This window comes from Wyeomyia smithii, chromosome 2 (assembly GCF_029784165.1).
Source record: "Wyeomyia smithii strain HCP4-BCI-WySm-NY-G18 chromosome 2, ASM2978416v1, whole genome shotgun sequence".
Taxonomy (NCBI): Eukaryota; Metazoa; Arthropoda; class Insecta; order Diptera; family Culicidae; genus Wyeomyia; species Wyeomyia smithii.
Window position 1 is genome coordinate 246,479,365 of NC_073695.1, and position 20,595 is coordinate 246,499,959.

Here is a 20,595-nt window from a genome sequence, read left to right on the forward strand (position 1 = left end):
ATGGCGACATCCAACCGCAAATTCGATCAAAATCAACTCCCCTCCCCCGTTGTCATGTTTTGTCTCATGTCTCCTGACCACCTCCTCCCCCCCTTAAAAATAACAAAACAAAATCAATCAATTTCTCAAAATAACAAACAAAGAGCGATAAACATAAAGCTTATCAATCTTTTTTTCATCGTCAGTTCACGAATTCCGATCATGGTCTCCGATTGCTTTGATCGGATATGCTTCGGTGGCCTCATATGTGTTAAATGGTGCTTCCTCCATACTTACCTTTCTTCGAAAGTATCGAATTAATATGTTTAAACTAACTCCCCCTGCGGGTCTCGAGGCCAGCCCGAAGAGACCAGCTCCGAAGGTCTAACAAGCTAGTCGTCATATGTTCGAGTCACGGTTAGGATTGGGATCGATTCAGTTGACCGGTCCTAGGATCGATCGACCTGAAAAATCGAATCCTGTCGGATCGATCTTTTAAATCACCTGTGGTGCGGCGCTGTGAAATACATACTTATTAATTTTAACTGAAGTTTACAATGTTATCACACCGTCGGTGGTTATAATGCACAAATGAGAGAATAAATTATTGTGTCATGTTTGGAAGATTGTTAAAGGAATATACCTGAAATTTAACATCATTTGATAACTTCCGTTAAGTGTTTGTTAGCGAGTCGATACAGCTTGTGGTCTGTGATACACGGTAGCAATGATTATAACAGAGACCAATAGTGTTTGACCAGACCGAACCAAGCGCCATTTTTTATAAACTAAATTATTAGCACCAGTATATAAGAGAATAAATTATCTATTTGTCACGAAAAAACCGAAATTATTTGAATGGTTTTCAATGATATTATGAGGCCTATTACAAAAGATAAGGCGAGCAACTAGTCTCGCCTCCAGCCACTGACGAGACGTACGAAATATTGTATTGGGAAACGCGAGAGAAATTTTGCTGACGACAGCTGAGTCACGAACAAGTCGGCCAATTCGCCCGAAATACAGTCGAACTGCCATCTGCAATACCTAAATTAGTCAGACGAGTAACTTGTCGTTCGCCTTGTCTTCTGTAAGGGCCATTTCTAAACCACGTGGCCATAAAGAGGAGGACGGGAAGGGGGGGGGTTGTCAAAAGGCTACGAAAGATCACGCACGGGGGTGGGGTGGGGGGTTAACTAATTGACCACGCGGTCCTTTTTCCTGACTTATAATTTTTTGTTGCCACCAAGTCAAGAATGAAGCTTTTGTATTTTAGGAATATAGAATGTACTGAAAGTTTAATAATAAAAATGCAAAAAATTCAAGCACATGTTTTCTTTCAAGACATCAGTTTTTATTAGGTTCTGAAAGCAGGTTTAGAAATTGTTCAAGAATAGGGATATCATATTAGTCATATTATGGAAGCAAAAATAAACCTATTGGGACGAATATCACAGGTAAAGGAAGGTGTCCATTCACGTCGTCTGTGCTAGGAATGCTCGCATGTAATTGGTTCATTATTCGCGTAAATTTATCATTGAAACTTTTTTCAATTTTACCGCTCAGCAATGAAATTAGAGTGATAACTAGCATATTAAAAAATTGTTCTACATTTTATCTATCCATCAACAAATTGGTTATTGTTATCCATCATGTGGTTATGCTGTTATTAACGTTTGAAATCTGACGCAACATTTGCCAGTTTCATTTCCAATTTTACAGAATGCATCCCAGTATAGTAAACAAAGACGTAGTCCCACGTCAAAAAACTTGCTCCAAAAAGGGAAGTTAGGTTCAAAATTGAAGTACACTAAGGTCGCGTTACGCGTTTTTTACGTGGATTCCGGAATTTACGCGTTTTTTTACGCGGATTCCGGAAATTACGCGTTTTTTTACGCGGATTCCGGAATTTACGCGGTATTTTTTTTGCACGGAATTCGATTTCTCTTCACTCGGATTGCAGAATTAACGCAGGTTTTTTTCACGCGGTTTCTGGAATTTACGCGGTTTTTTTTACGAGGATTCCGGAATTCACGCGGTTTTTTACGCGGCACGTATCCCCCGCGTAAAAAGCGACTTTAGTGTGTTACACTATGAAACGCATGTCAGTTCAGCCGCTTTTTCGACAATAATGAGTTATGACTGCCAGTGGTTAGAATAAAAAATAAATAAATGTGGAAAATAATTTAGATTGTCCTGAAAAATTTTCAATAAATATCAGGTCAATTTGTACCATCCAAAAAGTAATCGCATACGAGTCCACAATGGATATTATAAAAAATAACGTTTATATTCTAATTTCAAATGCTTTTTTCCTTCTTCCTTTTCTAATTTTAAGTAAAACTACACAAATTAAAAGTCATCAAAAACAGCCAGATCAAACCTGTGAAAATCTTCAACAGAGCTCTCTTCATATGCGTAATCACGGATCAGACCTGACGTGCACGCTGTAATGCAAAATAATCGCATATCAGTCCCACTATAATTTATTCCACTGTGATTGTTATGAATTGACTTTTTATGACACAAAAGTATCAAAAACATTCAAATCCATACATCTGAGAAGAGAACTCGTCAATATTTCAATTTCAAGCGGAACTTTTTTTAATCAAACATTTCAGTTCTTCTATCGTTGTTTTCTCAGTTCGATGATTTCGCAGATGGGACTGATAAGCGTATCAAACGAAATAAAACATTCCAGAAATACCCATAAAAAAGTGAAACACAAGAAACAAATAGCAAAATTCAACGAGAAATCTGTTTTAAAAAAAGTTATCAAACTTGCGAAAAGAATATGTAAAACTAATAAAGAGCATACAGAAACCAACCGAAACTACATTAGAAATATGAATAGAATAAAATGGCAAATATCCCAAAACCACGAGTTGCGAAAAAAAACTAATGTAAATTTGGTAATAAGTCCGTCATTTTGTTTTATTTTTTTATCAAACATTTTTTCCCATGTCCAAACTTACTTTTAAATGAATACAAAAGATCAGCTACCGCTGTCGCTACTGCTGCTGCCCGCTGCTTCTTAGTAAGGACCGTGTTAGTGGCTATCCACTAGTAAACTAATTGGTTCGAGCAGAAGCAGGCTCTTCTATAGCCCAAATAGAGCATTCCCGGTAAACTTGGTATAATATTCTATCAACCGTGTTGGGGAAGCAAGCATTAGGCGACCAATCGAAGGTCGGAATCGGCGTTTTAAGAAGGCTTGGCAGTTTTCAATAATACACAAGTTCGAGTAATCAAACTACAATTTTCTGCATATGGGCGGGTGCAAGATAATTTACCGATCGATTGCTATGAGAATGAAGGAAATTAGTTGGAAACTGACTGAGTTTTAAACATTTGAAAGTAGACAAATTTCGTAACGCGGTCGATGTTTTTGGTTTTTTTTTAATTTGTACCCTTATTTATGATGCCGTAAGACGTCATTCTACGTCATAAACGACAAAGTGAAACAATTTTTACACGGTTTGTGAAATATTTCTCGTTGAAGAAAATCAAGAGTTAGTTAAAACGTGAAAACAAAATCAAACGTCAATATATTCAATCTAACTGTATGTAGTGGATTAATTCCCGCAATTTCAATGTATCGAAATTATCTAAAAAATAGGAATACAAGCAGTATTAGACTAGACCTATTGGAATGCTGCCGGCCACGATGAACACTAATGACCGGTAACAGACTCTTAAAAAAACGGCTTCGTGAAAGATTGATGAACCGTGTGAAATAGATTTATAAATTCTAAAAAACATCATCTTAAAAACAAATTCCAGCAAACTGCTGCACAGCGATCCAGGGTTAGTACTTAGTACAAACCAATTCAACCAGATTGGGTAAAAATAAGATATGGTCTATTGAACTCGGACACAGTTATGATAATAATAGACAACTGTTCACCTTCCAATTTTAAAATCTGATATGTGAATATATTTGAGCAATGAAATTTCTGTGCTGTATGCTCGATTTCCTTATGCAGCACTGAATTTCCTCATGCAGCACTAGAAACATAAGAATTCAGAATTGACTTTGCAACAACTTATCAGCAAAGGATAATAATAATAATCTTTCATTTTATAGGTGCTTGTAAAAAATACTCTGTACAATACACAAAGAATATCCTTTAAATTTGAAGAAACCGTATTTGCATAACATATTCTGATCAACCCAACTTTAACAGAGAAAACAAAGGACTAGTTTTTGCGATTCAAATTTTTGTCCTCGTATATTTGTAACTGGGAAGCTACCTTTCCTATCCAGTATCACTAGAAACGGGACCATAAACCAAATTAGACCTTGTCACGAAAGTCCGCATTCCTACCATTCCCAGTAAATAGAGCTCGAACCGGATTGCAGAACGACTATATGTAAATACTGCGCGGTCTCTTCCCTTTCCAATCGCAATGAAACAATGTCATATGAAACCCTTTGTCCTTCCATTGGTGCTCCCGGTTTACGATACACGCCTGATGTGGCTTCGCGTGAAATTTTCGTTGTTTTTTTTCCCTCACGCAACACAACAGCACATGCTGCATGATCTATCTATGCAAGGTCAAACTTAAAGTCTAGCACGCGAGCCGAATTTTTCGCTATCTATCGTTACCCTACCCTACCAGATGGTATCGATTTCGGAGAATCTCCATCGCAAAACGGTTTGAGTTGAGCCGCGAACAATGCCTCATTCATTTATTGGATGTTCATTCAGCAGAGCTGATGGTGAAATAGCCCGATATGGGTTTATCATATCAGGTTTGGTTTGGATAATTGATTATATGATATTGATTTTTTCACAGATTATGAAATTATTTTTGGCTTTTTTTTACTTAGAAAGAGTGGTTGTATCAATCATTGGTCTGTGTGGACATTAAGTTTATTGAACATTGATGAAAAATGTCCATTTCAACAAGACGAGATGCAATGTGATTCCTTAAACGTTCACGTCCTACAGAACTGGAGAGTCTAGAATGTAAACGTAAAACATCAAACTGTTTTTTATTAAATTGACTTACGTTCTACTTCTTGTGGTTAGTTACTATTATACACTTTAAAAAAGCAATTATAAGAAAGCAATTCACGAGCGTCTCCACTACTACAATAGTTCAGGAAGAAAGATGCTATCAGTAAAAAAAACGGAGCAGATCAGAATTTGTTTTAATTTATGATATGCTCCCGAATGCTGTTCTGGCATCATTTTTTTTTTGCTTTCGAGAAGATATCAAGGAATTTAAACAAATAAATTTTTTAACATCTCTCCCACCAGAGGACTCTTGAGAAACTGGGAAAAAGTATGTTTTTATTTTGACAAAAAAAGTTCGGTCAAATTGATACTGCAAAACCAAGACATGCAAAGTTGCCTAACCGAATATAGTATTTACATCCGATAAAGTTTTATTGGATTCTGAGAGTGTGATACCAATCCAATTGAGTTGGCTGACAATTAATCTGCCTCAGTGCTACAGGGTAGTTACTTTGATTTTTTTAGCATCTTCTTCTATCTATCGCTTGTTTAATATCTATGATATAAAATTATACTAATTTGGCAATGTGATTAGGTACTTAAAATCATTATTAACATGACCTGAAAAAATAAAAAACATGCATAAGGTTCAACTCCTCACGACCTCGCATGGTGTAGCTTACTTAGTTGCAGTGTCCACTACAGAGTTATTCTGGTGGTGAATCCTCAACAATTGCAAAAGTTCTCTAGATTCCAAGGCACAACTGACAAATACAACAAGCTTTGCGATTTAGGGTTCACAATTTCATGTAATTTCCATGATTGGAACATTTAAACCTTCAGTACACGGTAGGCTTAGACTTGAAAAAATCGTAGATCAATAAAAACAAATACGTGCAACATGCACCGAGATCAGAACGTCGACATCAGCGTTGATCCTGCTGTATAAATTTAGCACCTGTTAGCACACACACATTTTCCCTTGACACAAATAGTGCGCCTAAAAATATCACCCGTTTGAATGCGTAATCCCACCCGAACGCGGATTGGTTTTTGCTTTTTTCTCTCACTCGCTTCTCCCGCCAAATAACGACAATATATCGATCTTTATAATTATTCTTGCTCACACATGTGTATTCTTAGTTCCCGTACATATCATCGACTTGAAGAAATCAAACCATTTCAGTACCAATTAGCGCTCCTGTCCTGTCCACCCAGTAAACATTCTGAGGGAAAACGCTGCTAAAATGAATCTGAGCCGCCCAGTCAGCGTGTGAGCGAAAACCCGCAGGGAAAATAAAAACGCAGCGAAAATGTTTGTTTACTTCTTCCCATCGAGTAAACGCGGATTCTATTTTCGATGTTGCGGCTAATGAAAACTCGAATACTATAATTTTGTTAGGTTACCTACGCTAGGTTATTAGGCCAGTAGTAAGCAAGCGCATCAGCATTTTACCATCATCATCAGTCGAGTTTGTAGTTCCGACTCAAGTAATCAGGAAAGTCAGGAGTTAGTTTAGTTTCTGCGGAATCATAAGCAAGGTCAATAAAAGCTAGAAAAATCCTCTCAAAGTACAGTAAATTAAACATATTAAAGTATCATCTAGTATATTAATCATCCCAACTCGAACCAATAAAAAAACCTTTCACCACTACTACTACTACCACCACCACCACCCATAAACGGCGTTTGTATCACACCTATCGCTATGGCTGAAGATTTGGCTGACCGAATTGACGATTATATCTGTGTTTTTGAAGGAGCCGGTGATTTAACGATGGACACACTCGTCATGTTACTATTCGCGTTAGTCGTAGTTGTAATAGCACTAGTTTTCCTCTCGAAGCTACTGTACGATAAGTATGTGAAGAAGGGATCAGCGGCGGCGGAGGGAGCCACTGCGAGCAGCGGAACAGTGCCCGGAAGTCCCGCGGCCAGCGTACTGCTGGCGGGTGGTCTCGGGTCTGCGACTGCTGTGGGCAAGGACGTTTCCCGGCTGTCGGAACCGAAGGAGGTGCTGGCATCGAAGAAGGTGAGTTTTCCAAATATTTCACCCATAACGATAATTCTAAGAGATAAAATTAAAAAATAAGTAAATTTCGAGCCGACTTTATTAGCGTTTGTTGTCCACATTTTTGTCTGCGAAAATCACAATAAGTTACACAAATTATGACAAACTATGAGCGCATGATGAGAACGATGGTTTGTGCGAATTGTTGGCATTTCATATTTAATTATAGAATACAACCACCGCAGGTTTCGGCTGCAATTATATGAATTATCAGCTTCGATTGTGATATTCAGAAATGACTCTTTGCCTTCGATTGTAACATTCCTTAATGCTTCGTTGTTTCATTCTACTTTGGTGAATGAAATTTGTTGCCAACCGCAGGTTTCGAGACACGTTCAAAAATAGAGCCATTGTTTATTAGGGTACCGATGGAATGGAATTTTTTTTTTTTAAATAAATTAATGAGACAACACCAGATCTCGACAGTGCATTTTTAGGTATAAAATTTTGGCATAAAAAAATCGATATCGAAAATTTCAAAAAAGTGGAACTTTGACAGGTTTGTGGCACGACTTCCGGTAACTCGATCACAAAGGCTAAGTTAATCCTTCAGACTTATGCCAGGGACTTGTGATACACAAATCTCCGCTCCCTGACATTTACAGTTACCAAGAAAAGAAAATGTTGTCGCTTTTTTTTTGTTGTTGCCTACTTATTTCGCTGCTATGCAGTCGTCGCTGCTTCTCCCACGGGAAATAAGGTGTCTAGTATCAGAACTTTATTCCGAAGAAAGAATATCGGAAACAATATACTATTTGAGACTATGCAACGGAATGTTGAATCTGTCCGGGGAAATGTTTTTTTTTTTTTTTGTTATTCTCGGTAATTTTTCGTCGGTCTAGTTCCGCCACTGTTGTGGCCAATCACCGACGCCCAGGGAGGCGACTTCACACCCAGGACCCTAACTCAACAATATCGCACGCTAGCCTGGGGGGCTAATGCGGTCTCGATCAACTAGATTAGTTGAGAGAATTCGTTATCGATATTGTTTTCGGCACATTTTGCATGTTGTAGGATAAGTACAACGATACACCGTGCCCCGGTGCTGAGTCGAGAAAATTTCCAGCTCGAAAAGTTCCTCGACCTGATCGGGAATCGAACCCGATATCACAACCGTGTGGGAGAGCTAGCCGACCGACATCGCTAACCACAGAACCACGGGGACCACCACCCTAACTCACGACCCGGACCGGCGCCAACGGCTTTACTTCCTCATGCGATGGAAGGCGTGATCCCAGAGATTTTTCGCCTCAGAAAATCTCCCGGTGTATAGGATCTACAACTGTGCCGATGAATATAAACAGGAGATCGCAGCAAGCTGCGACCGCGAGTGAATGTAAAAAGATTTCGCTTGTGATTTTTTTGTGTCAATTCGCAATTTTTTGCAGTTTCTCGTGCTTAAGTGCCAAAGAACTTAAAGAGAATTACAATCCCCATTTTATTCGTTGTTGTGCGTGGATTATTTTCGTTTATCACTGTTTTCGGACCGTCCATCTGCAGAGAAAAAGTGTAGTTATGAATATTGTTATGCAGTTTGAAATAAAAGCTGCAAACTAAAGGCAAGTGAGGAAAGATGTGACCTGGAAACTGCAATCATAAATGTGTGAAGATTAGTGTACACTGTGCCAGACATGATCCAGTAAAATTATATGATGATTCCTGGAAGCAGCCATTCCATCCGGTGGCGGAGCGCTTCCTCGAAAGTGGTCACAATCACCAAAGAAACGATGTGATTGTTTATGTACGAGTGGTGAAAAAAAGTAACGGAATGCTTTGTGCGCTGAATGCTGACTCGATGTATAAGATAAGTGCATTGTGTTTATATTTACAAAAACATTTATACTATAATTTCGCTCAGTGGTTGAGTGATTCTTTTTCGAAACTCGAGTAGATTTTTCATATCTCCCGTGAAATATTAAATATAAGCTAGTTTTATAGAATCTTTTCTAATATTTTCAACATTTGAATAACTTAAACTTTCACATAGTTTTGTGAGTATTTCGTTAAGCTTCATTTTTGAGATTTTTCTAGCTTTTGAACAATTATTGATTTTTGAGTGACTATTTCAAAGTTTTGTAAATCGGGATTACATGAAAGCACGACTGTATAACTAAGTGTGTATGTTTCACTTTTTCGATTTTTCTAGCTTTTGGGCAGATGGTTTATATACTATGTTCCAATTATGACTAGTTCGGCATTTTGTTAATAAACTCAATACTATATACCGGACAATTTGGATATCTGCGTTTTTAAATAATTAAGGCTTTGTATGCATGAAACTTTGCCAATTTTTCTATTTAATAGGTAACATTCGCATCGAAATGTCGTGTCCCCGAGCGTCTGCGTCGGTAGCAGGGAAATTAGCGGTCGTGTGCAATGCTTCGGTGTAAACCGCGTTTCCGGCTCGGAGAGTTTTGCTCATATGAACGTTTTCGAAATAAAGTGATTTCGCGGCCTACCCAGATACTTGTTTATGTCTCACGGTGACCATTTAGCCGAAAATTTCGTTCGGTAGATAAATATCGTGACTAACGGAAACGCGTTGTATACCGTCCAAAGAATCACGTCAGCCGACGTATACTCGGGGTTGACAAATAGCTGGTTGCTACGAGTGGCAAAGGCTACTTCGCGCGCGTCGTACGCAGAGGATCGTGGTGTTTGGCAAGAAAGATACTCATAGTTCGTTTCCGTAATAAGCGCGCAACATTTTTATATTCCGTTTTTCAGGTGTGATTTTCGCGGGATCGTTTTCTTTTTAAAGCAGACGAAGTGAATACGAGAGACGTCGTTAGTCGATCTGTTAGATAGAAAATATCCGGTTGACCGAACCCCTAGAGACTCCGCGTTTATACCTTTAATGAGGCCGTATTATCTTCAAATAGATCATCAACGCGCAATAGCTTTCGGTATAAAGAGGATCACCCTACGAGGAGATATCCAATCATTTGAAGTTGTCTCAATTCGGTCAAAGATCCAGTATCCTTGCGTACGATTCATTGTTGCGGTGTTACATTGTCAAACTGAATAAGTTCGAATTGCATTATGAAAATCGTGGCGCGACACTTGTTCTAAAGAACCCGACGCTCGAAATCAGCGCATCGTTTACCAACACGAACCCTGCTGTATACCTTGCCCTTTCTCCAACATGCCAGTGGTTTCTCGTGGAAGTGCAGAGGTGTTCTCGGCTTCCATAAAGCGAGTATAACGTCAACATTTTCCTATACAAACTCCTTCTTTGACCTGCATTCGGATGCGGCCGACGCCGATATTGCCTAATAAACAGATTAAGGTCACCAGTTTTTACACATTGAGGATGCATGTTAGTCCCAAGCATCATCTATTGGTTCTCTGTGTAATTACTGCTGATTTGGCAATAACGGAGTAGCAACCGCGGGCGGTCAATCATGCTCATGCTCATGCTCAGAAAATCTCCCGGTGTAGGCTAGGATTGAATCTAGACCAGTTGGGTTGGTTGTGAGTGGATCTGGCCACCTCACAACCATCGACACCTATGTCGGCTATGGGATACGAACCCAGGCGTCGAGCGTGGTTGGCGGAGACGTTACCAACCACACTAGGTAATTTTGACACTATATAGTATACACTATATAGGTATATACCTGGTTATGGTAAAAATACACAATCAAACAGAAGTAATGCAAATGTTGCAACGAACAACTGTTTGTAGTTCTACGCAATCTTTCGGTCGTGATTTTGTACACAACTTTTATATTATTTTCGTACGAAAACATGGTACTCAGACAAATCTGTTTTAACCTGGAAGAATTTTATAGTAAATAAACGTTGATCATCCATTGGCAGTTTTGTAATTGGTCAATTTTAATTGGTGATCGCATCTCTATGTTACCCCGACAGTGGAGATTAAGGCACTCTGACAATACCTATGGGAGAGTGGCCAACAGTATTTCAAGCAGAAATACAGGCAATAATTGAATGCGCTACAATTTGCTTACGACGTAACTATAGACATACAAATATATGCATTTTTTCGGATAGTCAAGCTGCACTAAAAGTACTGAAATCCGTTTCCTGTTCTTTGAAATTAGTATGGTATTGCATTCAATTGCTACAGCAGGTGGCTAGAAATAGTAAAGTAAACTTATTCTGGGTACCAGGGCATTGCGGCATTGAAGGGAATGAAAAAGCTGATCTGTTGGCGAGAAATGGATCAATCAGTTGTTCATAGGGCCAGAACCGTTTTGTGGGATCTCAGAATGTGCCCTCAAGAGGGAACTTAAGGAGTGGGAAAAATCAATGATAGAAAACATTTGGACAACAATAATTCAGCTCGACGAAAAAATTTATTGCACTTCAAAAAACAGTAACCCAGCGATTGCTCAGTATCTAAAAAAATAGACTTATGTACCTTCAGTGGCCTTGTAACGGGACACTGCCCAAGTAAATATTACTTTAAACAGATAGGTAAATTGCAAAATGATGCCTGTTGCTTTTGTAACCTAGATAAAGAAACCTCGGAACATTTATTATGTGACTGTGAAGCACTTTTTCAAGAGAGGAAGCAATTATTTGATAAACACTTAATACAACCATTAGATATCTGGATGACTCCTCCCAATAAGGCAGTGAACTTTATTCGTTCAATAATACTTTCTTGGGACGATGCCTATATTCAGCAAGTGGAAACCATTCAACCTATTAGTGGTACGACACCCTGATGAGGCTTACATCAAATAGGGGCCCGCCACAAAAGATCAAATCTCTGGTCGCAGTGGAAAATGTATCCAACAGGAAGAAAAAAGGCACTCTGACAACTCAGTGGAAAGCAATTTCCACAGTAAAAAAATTGACACGGCCGGTAGATTATGATTAGGTACCTGGATCCCGAAGGTTGCTGTTGTTGCCATAATATGGTAAAGCTGCTACTAAAATTGTTACTTTTCGCTGCTGCTAAAATATGTCCGACGCTTACTTCATTCACTAGCAAAATGATTTGTTTGAGCAAAAGCAGGCTCGTGTAAAGCCCAAAGACTGCATTGCCGGTTAATTAACGTTTGCATTAAAAAAGTTAGACAGAATTTTCCGATTTTTCACATATGCACTGACGAAACTACCCATGCATCATTAATCATAGCAACCCATGAGTCAGCAGAAAAAATTAACAGCTCTGTCAGTGGAACTCTAACCGTGATGGCGAAAATAGTGAAGCTGCCCCGTTCAAAGAACGGTACCCCGCACAGTGGTTTAAAACGCGAAAAACGTGATAGTCAGCCTTTTGAGTCTGAAGATGTCATTTGAATGCTATAGTGTATTCGACAAAGTTTTTGTACATCTTAAGGCGCATCTCTTGATGCAAATGAATTTTTGATTAATTCACCTGAAAATGAGATAAAAAATTTATTTGTTTTTATTTACTTATAAAATCAAAACGAAGTCTTCGGCAAAGTTGTAGACAGTCTTATGTTGGAAAACTTTGCTAAAAACACTTTGCTTCTATCTCTTGAAAATCGACCACATACAGGTAATTTTATACACAGACATTCTAAGAGTTTCTAAAAATCTAAAAATACCAAATAACTTTTTCTGATGTGAATTCAGAGGCCTACTATGTTCTAGACATTTTTTTATATTTAAAAAATACATCATTCTGCCGAACACACCTAGGGCGAATTTTCAATTCTTTCATAGGGTTTAGGACATTTTAGATAAAAAAATGCACTTTTTCAAACTGAAATTTCTCGAGAAGCTGCAAAAATAACAGTCTTCACTCGGAAGATGGAGGTTAGTACTAGCTTCCCCAGGTGGTTTCACTAGTTTCTTGCAGTCTCTTAACCCTCTAGTGCCCAGTGCCGCCTCTAGGCGGTCTTCAGTCGAACCTCTAAAAAGCTTCAATAAGAACTTAAAAAATGTTTATGAGGCTTGATAGTGATTTTTTCGAAGTCCGTCTAAAAATTAATTTGGGTACTAGAGAGTTAAAGACTTGTGCGTGGGTGAAAAAAAATAGTTTTTTTGGTTTTTCGGCATTTTTCATGTTTTGTTTTCTTCAAAGATGTACAGAATCGAAACGATTTTCAATTTTTTATTAAATAGTATGAAAAGCATTTATATTTACGACACCGTGTATTATTTGGAAAACATGAAGATAGAAAAAAAATGATTTTTTCCGGAAATAATTGTTATTTCACTAGTGTATGCAAATACCAAGGTTTTTTTTTCAACAAAATTAGCAACTTTGACGTTTTTCCAATGCTTGAATTCTGAAAATAAAATGTCAGCTCAGAGATAGATATCCTTATTTTCTTTTAATTTTGTCCATACAGAGACACCTAATCCACACCGAGATGCCTCCATATGGACAACATTGAAGGTCACCACTTCACCACGACACTTCGGGTCACCACTTCGAACTTTCAAAAGCACAAGACTCGGAAATACTTATTGCGTTCTCTATGAAAATTCTATTTTATGTTTGCTTCACCACAGCAAACGTAAAATAGCATTTTCACAGGGAATGCATTAATTATTTCCGAGTCTTGTGCTTTCGAAAATCCGAAGTGGTGACTCGAAGTCGGCCATTTTTGGATTCAATGAGGTTCACCCTCAAAAAAAGCATTGGAAAAACGTCGAAGAATGTTGCTAATTTTGTTGAAAAAAAAAACTTTGGCATCTGCATACACTAGTGACATCCCGATCAAAAGAGCATAACTAAAAATTACAAAATTCTATCAACGTGAGATACAAATGACATGTTTTGATATAATTTTGTATTTTTCCATATAATTTTGATAACAAAATTAATCTGAATGAGTTATGATAACAAAACGTGACATGAAGTGTTCTGAAACAAGTCTAACTAATTTTTCGTTTTTATCAAAACCTGTTGTTTCTAACAATGTTTGTTATTTTATATTTTTCTATATACTATCTTATTTTGTTAGAAAGCTGATACATTATTAACAAATTTTGATATGTGTTTGATACTAGAAGAATCATTTCTGTTATAATTTCTGTTATTTTAACACCTAACGGGACCAAATGGAAGACACAGCCTGTAAGGTTTTTCCCGTTACAAAATAACAACTTTTGTAACATTTTTGTTTTGCTTCTGATCGGGATAACAATTATTTTCGGAAAAAAAATGTTTTTATTCTATCTTTGTGTTTCCAAATAATGTACGGTGCCGTAAATATAAATGCTCGTCGTACTTTTCAATGAAAAATCGAAAATTGTTTCGATTCTGTACATCTTTGAAGAAAAAAACATGAAAAAACGCCGAAAAACCAAAAAAAAAAATATTTTTTTTCACCCACGTCCAAGGATTTAAGAAACTGCAAGAAACTAGTGGAACCACCTGGGAAAGCTTGTACTAATCACTATCTTTCGAGAAAAGACTGTTATTTTTGCAGCTGTTTGCTGCTTTTCGAGAAATTTCAGTTTGAAAAAGTGCATTTTTTTGTCTAAAATGTCCTAGAACCTATGAAAAAGTTGAAAATTTACCCAAGGTATGTTCGGCAGAATGATGTATTTTTTAAATATAAAAAAATGTCTAAAACATAGTAAGCCTCTAAAATCACATCAGAAAAAGTGATTTGGTATTTTTCGATTTTTAGAAACTTTTAGAATGTCTGTGTATAAAACTACCACATACAGGTCAATTTTCAAGAGATAGAACCAAAGCGTCTTCAGCAAAGTTTTTCAACATAAGATTGTCTACAACTTTGCTGAAGACTTCGTTTTGATTTGATAAGTAAATAAAAAAATCAAAATTTTATCTCACTTTCAGGTGAGTTAATCTAAAATTCATTTGCATAAAAAGATGCCCCTTCAGATCTACAAAAAACTTTGTTGAATACACTATAGCATTCAAATGGCATTTTCATACTCAAAAGGCTGACGATCACGTTTTTAGCGCTTTAAACCACTGTGCCCCGCCGCGTCGAAAACAGACATCGTGCGGCACTTTGTGGATGCCGGATACGCCCATTACGTCATCTACAACATCTTGGCACTATTGGACAACGATCACATCGAAAGAATCCCGGGTCCGGACGGCCGACGACCCAGAGCAACAAGAAATTCCCAAGGATGCTGAAGAGGAAGACCGAGGGATAGAGAGCTTCGTAGCCGCAAGGTTACAGAGTCCGCTTTGATAAGCGAGTGGTCGTGGGTTCGAATCTCAGTAGAATCAGGCCATTTGGTTGTCAAAGGACTTTAACATGGGTTCATTCTCAGGCTCTCTACTACATACCCTTCCTTCAAGCTGAATTCTAAAGTACCCTCGCTGACTTTCATCTTAACAAAAAAGTCCCTCTTATAATAAAACTGTTCTGAGTAACGTATAATAGTTCTCTTCAGGGAATTGTAATTATGACGCGGTCTTGGCTGGAGGAACGAGGTTTCGATATGACTCCTTCCTCTTGACAAAAATATAAGTCCTACTTATAATAAACCTGACCAGAGGTGGAAGCATTGAGTACCTCTTCAGGGAATTGTGATTGTGACGCGGTGTTGGTAGGAAGAACGAGGTTCGATAGGACTCCTTCCTCTTGACAAAATAAGTCCTTCTTATAATAAAACTGATTTCAGAAATATTTACCCTCTACAGGGAATTGTAATCGGCGATATTGGCACGAGGAACGAGGTTTCGATAAGACTCCTTCCTCTTGACATAATAAGTCCCTCTTAGAATAAACCTGGCCAGAGAGGAACGTTAGGTGTAGCCTCAGTTCAGGCAATTGTAATTTGGCGATATTGGTAGGATAGAAAAGAGGCTTGGTATAGTAGAGCAGTAAGCTTGAAATGTAAGGGTAAACTCTCACACACCAGCACGGATATAAATAAAAAAAAGCGTATCATTCACTTCAATAGTGATACTGCCAATAATATGAAGTGCGGAGTACAGAAAACACCTGGGCAATATCACAATAGATCAAAATGTCTCTGGTCGCAGTGATGAGTCCACACAGAGAAAAAAAAAGACCGAGGGATGATTGGCTACATCGCTGCGTGCACTTGCCCAGGAGGTTGGTGCAACCGGCTAAACAGTGAAAAAAGTACCTGTCGAACGCGGACATACAGGTCAGGAAGCGGCAGTCTCGTCTCGGAGCTGCAGGCAGTGGTGATGGACGACGAGACCTATCTCACCCTGGAAGGCAACGACTGGCAGAGCACTTCGTGTTTTACTTCCCCTACGAAGGAAGAGAGCTCACAGGTGAAGTTCATTTCACACACCCAGATCCCAAGAAGGTGCTACTGTGGCTGAAAATTAGCGCTCTTCTTTCGTTCCGGACTGCGCGTGAACGGGAAAATTTATTTTATAAAGTGCCTGCCGGAAGTTGCGTCGTTCTTCAAAAAATACCCTAAGGGCGAAGACGCGATATTTTGGCGTCGGCCCACTGTTCGAAGCGATCGTTGAAGGAAATGGAGCGGCTGCTTATCAATGTAGTACCCAAGTCGGCGTCCTCCAGCTGCGTCCCATCGACAATTTCTAGGAAAACCTGAAACGTAAGATCTACCCCAACAATTTTGTCGCGAAAACTGGGGAAAATTACGTATGTTTTCGTCAGACATGTCGAATGTTGTGATTAGCTGCCGGAAGGCGGCTCGCAATGGTGCAGATTTTTTGCATGTAACCTAATGTAATTACCTTTCATAGGAAATTAAAAAAAGCAAAGCCTTGGTGCTACTTTTCGATTCGGAACTCGACCTTCTGTTAAATATCACAGACTTTGCAACCAACTGTTAAATGTACAAGACAATTGCGAGGTTAGCGCTACGACCCTACTGACCACTAACAGTCTTTCCCGAGCCGAGACTCGAACCTACGACGACTGGCTTATTAGACCAGCATCGTACCTTGAGATCAACTGAGAATGGAAATTTTATCAAACTCAATTATCTTAGTTGTCTCTCTTAGGTATGATATTTTTTTCAAACTATAGGTATAATGCTCTGTCAACCCTGTTAGGGAAGGCAAGTACATATTAAGCAACCAATCTGAGATCATAATTTGCGTTTCAACAAGGCCTGATAAATTTCAATAGTACAATAGTTCGAATAATCAAATTACAATTCTCTGCATTTCGACGGATGCATAGATGATTTTCCGATCGATTGCTGCAAGAACGAATGAAATGCATTGAAAACTAGCCGACTTACAAAAATTCGAAATCGGACATGTTTTTCCCCTTTTCCGTTTTTAGATTTTCATTTTACACCTCTTTGTAGCCGAATTTCCTGAGAGACGTAGCCCTACATAAAAAAAATCACAGGAGGGTTGTGTGCAAAGCCACGACCGCAAGGTTGAAGTAGAATACTTTTACACAGCTCTACTTACGGCTGTACATTAACCTACGGCCGGGCGAATCGGTTCGCGCCGCTCTTAGCGTTTAGCACGGCAGAGGCCTAATGCGCACGGCCAACACAATAGAAAGGTGTTCTCACATTGAAAATTGTACACGGCTTTAATGGAGTAAGTGTTGGCAAATGCATCTACCGCTTATACCGCCGCTCTCGTACGAAAGCGTGTCGTTTCATGTGGGGAATGATAATAACAACGAAAAATGATGCGCGTCTAAGCACACCCGACAAATAAGATAAAAATTAGACAACTACTACAGAATTTGATTGCACCCCGCACAGAATGTCTGCTTGTGTTAATTCCAGAAAATTATTAACCTTCAATTATTTGTTTATGGCGACACACGCAGAGAAGAACCGCGCTGCTCCTGAGACGTGGTGACCAACCACAGGGCTAGTGCTGCTGCTAAGGAAGGACGACTGCTGTTGTCGCTGTCTAGTACTATTATGAGCGGCTTCGGCTGAAACAGGCTCTTATATAGGCCCAATAGCATGTTTTCAATTGCAAGGTATATCATTCTGTCGACTGTGCTTGGGAAGCAGTCATATAACGACCAATCAGAGGTCGAATTTTTCGTTTTGACAAGGCTTGACTATTTTCAATAGTACAATAGTGTGAATAATAAAATTACAATTATCTTCTTTTGGGAAGAATCTTAGAGGATTTTCCAATCTATTGCTACAAGAACGAAGGAAATCCATCGAATACTAACCAATTTATTAGCATTTGAAATTGGACATATTTTCCACTTTTTTCGGTTTTAGATTTTCATTTCACATCCCTATGTAGCCGAACTTCCTGAGAGAAGTATTCTACTTCAAAAAATACAGCCTCCCGCCGCGCATGTTTGCTCTTTAAATGCTATCTAATTTATCCTAGCAGTGCGCACCGCGGCGTACTTCTGTATATTTTCACTAGAGTGATTCACCACTCTTGTTTCGCTCAGCTGTGGTGTAAGCAGCAAGTGTATTAATTTTTCTGCGAACGGCAGAAACACAGCACAAAGCAGAAAAAAGAAGATATTTTCATATGATCAACTTATTCGTGTATTTACAACGGATTAAAGTTGCCGTTGTCGAATTCATTTCTAATTATAATTAGTTAATTTAGTAAAAAAGAGTTTCTTGGTTATGAATACTTTCTGAGTCCTGTAGACGATTCACGTAATTCGAATGCATTAGTTCCTTTGGAATGTAGAGGAAATTGATCATCTGTACGGCAAAACCACGATTCATAAACAACTTTTTATGGCTTGTAACAATTTATTACCAGAAATTTTAATTCTTCAGCTCAAAAGCAATCAAATAATTGAAACGAAAAAATATAACACCTTGCTATCTTCCACAGGAAGCTCTTCTCGCGCAAGCGAAAAATGGCACACTGGGGTCAGGCGCCCGCGTTGGCGGTGGCTTCGGTGGTAGTCCACCATTCGGTCAGAAACCTGGCGTCGGCGGCTCTGCTATAGTTCGGAAGCGAATCTCCCGCAGGAGTCCCGGTCCCGAGTTGTCACAGAAGAAGCGAACGGTCATTCCTCCATCCAACATCAACGGTTCGGATATGGTAAGGACGGTGATGATTGTTGTATGATGCTAGAGATCATGAAAGCCTCTTCTTCTCGTAGCAAGTGGTTCAATGGGCTATTCATCTCTTCCGATGGCTCTACTCTGATCTGGTCGTCGTGAACAAGCTGATGCAGGACTGGGTTGGTACTATAAATACCGCTTTGCTGTCCTACGTGGACCAGGTATGTGATGCATTATTGTTAATGAAGTTACAGTAGTCAATATTTGAAAATTGCAGCACGAGATGATCGTCGAAGTGGTCCGAGTACTACCAGAAAGTCTACCTCCGAATATGTCCAGTATCCTGTGCGAACCAGCCGAACAGCAGAACGAGGTGGAGCTGCTGTTTGATATCGAAACCACCCCAGTTCTGCAGATCAAAGCGTTCAAATCGACCAATCAGAAAACGGACGTCTCGCATTACAAGGCGACCGTGGCACGATTGAAGACCCGCATGAGTGTGATAATTAACTTTTTCGGACTCAAGGGTGAACTGAAAATGGAGGGCTTTCCTGACGTAAGCTGGAAACTTTATGTTTTAAATCTGTTGGAGCTTAATGAACATTTTTTTTAGATCAAAATCCATCTGAATAGTATTGGCCCACTGAAAACTGCGAATGCCCAAGATGAGAAGAAACAGAGTGACCTCATTACTGAACTGCTGGCGTCCTCCATACGGGACGTCGTATATCCGATCGATTTCTCCATTTACTCGACCTGTCCACGCCTGATGGGCGAGGAACCGGAGGAAATGATGCCACTTGATTACTCAGGTTACGGGGTAAGTCTGAGATCGTAAACCATCAACTAGTTCTTTGATCCATTTTTCACTTTTATCATCAGTACGTTGACAATTACCGTTCGTATCAAGACGACTCGTTCAGTGCCAGTTTATCGACTTCACCGAAGAAATTATTAGTTAAAATTGTTAAAGCCGAGAGACTCCTGCAGGTAAGTGAATTTGGAGTGACACCAAACAATGAACTGTTTTTCTCACGAGATTGTTATCCTAATTCAAACAATTCAACTTTCAGTGTTCACAACCGTATTGCGTCGTAGAAATGGATGAACCGGCCCAAAAGCACCAAACTGCCGGCAAAATGGGAGTGAACCCCATTTGGGATGATACTTTCTTGTTGTGAGTACCTCTCCCTGCACGCTGGTAGCTGACTATTTGCTCCTACTTTTCCTGTTACATTGTTGATAGAAGCCCTATTTCCTCATTGCATTATAGTTTCCGTTTTTATCCCACCAACATTTTCTTATTTTCTCTGTCTTTTTTCCTTTATTTTTGTAGTGACTTGTCAAACCATTCTACCGAACTCCTATTCGAAGTGTATGACTCTGTAGCAGTAGGTAATGGCAATGCGGTTGATTCACTGTTAGCTCAGCCTGTTGTAGTTGAGGCCACTGTGCCGGCCCCGTCGCTAGTCAAAGTGGTTGCGAATGTCGAGTGTGATGAGATTGTTACCTTGCATGACAATAATAATTCAAGCGATCCCACTAACTGCAGTAATAATGAGCAAGCCGATCGTGACCCAACTGCTGGTCGGGGGGTCACAAACGGCGACGAGACTGATCGTGCCCAATCGGAGACAGCTGCTGTGCCGGCAGCCACCAGATTGTTTGACAAAATTAACAAACCTAACACGCGTGAGTGAAGAATGTTGGCTTGGTCT

The 20,595-nt window shown here is 39.2% G+C and overlaps 1 protein-coding gene across 15 annotated transcripts in view; it reads left to right on the forward strand.

Annotated features, from left to right (window-relative positions):
• LOC129725882 (uncharacterized) overlaps positions 1-20,595 on the forward strand; it is a 40,749-nt gene that overhangs the window by 10,395 nt on the left and 9,759 nt on the right. For 6 of the 15 annotated variants that reach the window (XR_008728195.1, XR_008728194.1, XR_008728192.1 and 3 more), the window contains exons 2-9: positions 6,705-6,976; positions 18,702-18,914; positions 18,976-19,098; positions 19,155-19,433; positions 19,491-19,697; positions 19,760-19,867; positions 19,951-20,054; positions 20,214-20,569. Coding sequence is in view for 3 of the 15 variants with exons in the window: in XM_055682259.1 (XP_055538234.1) it covers positions 6,653-6,976; positions 18,702-18,914; positions 18,976-19,098; positions 19,155-19,433; positions 19,491-19,697; positions 19,760-19,867; positions 19,951-20,054; positions 20,214-20,569 (1,714 nt within the window). In the remaining 12 variants the exon portion in view is untranslated. Of the gene's footprint in view, positions 1-6,086; positions 6,977-18,701; positions 18,915-18,975; positions 19,099-19,154; positions 19,434-19,490; positions 19,698-19,759; positions 19,868-19,950; positions 20,055-20,213; positions 20,570-20,595 lie in introns of those variants that run through there. The other 9 variants (XR_008728189.1, XR_008728199.1, XM_055682259.1 and 6 more) reach the window with 5 other exon arrangements.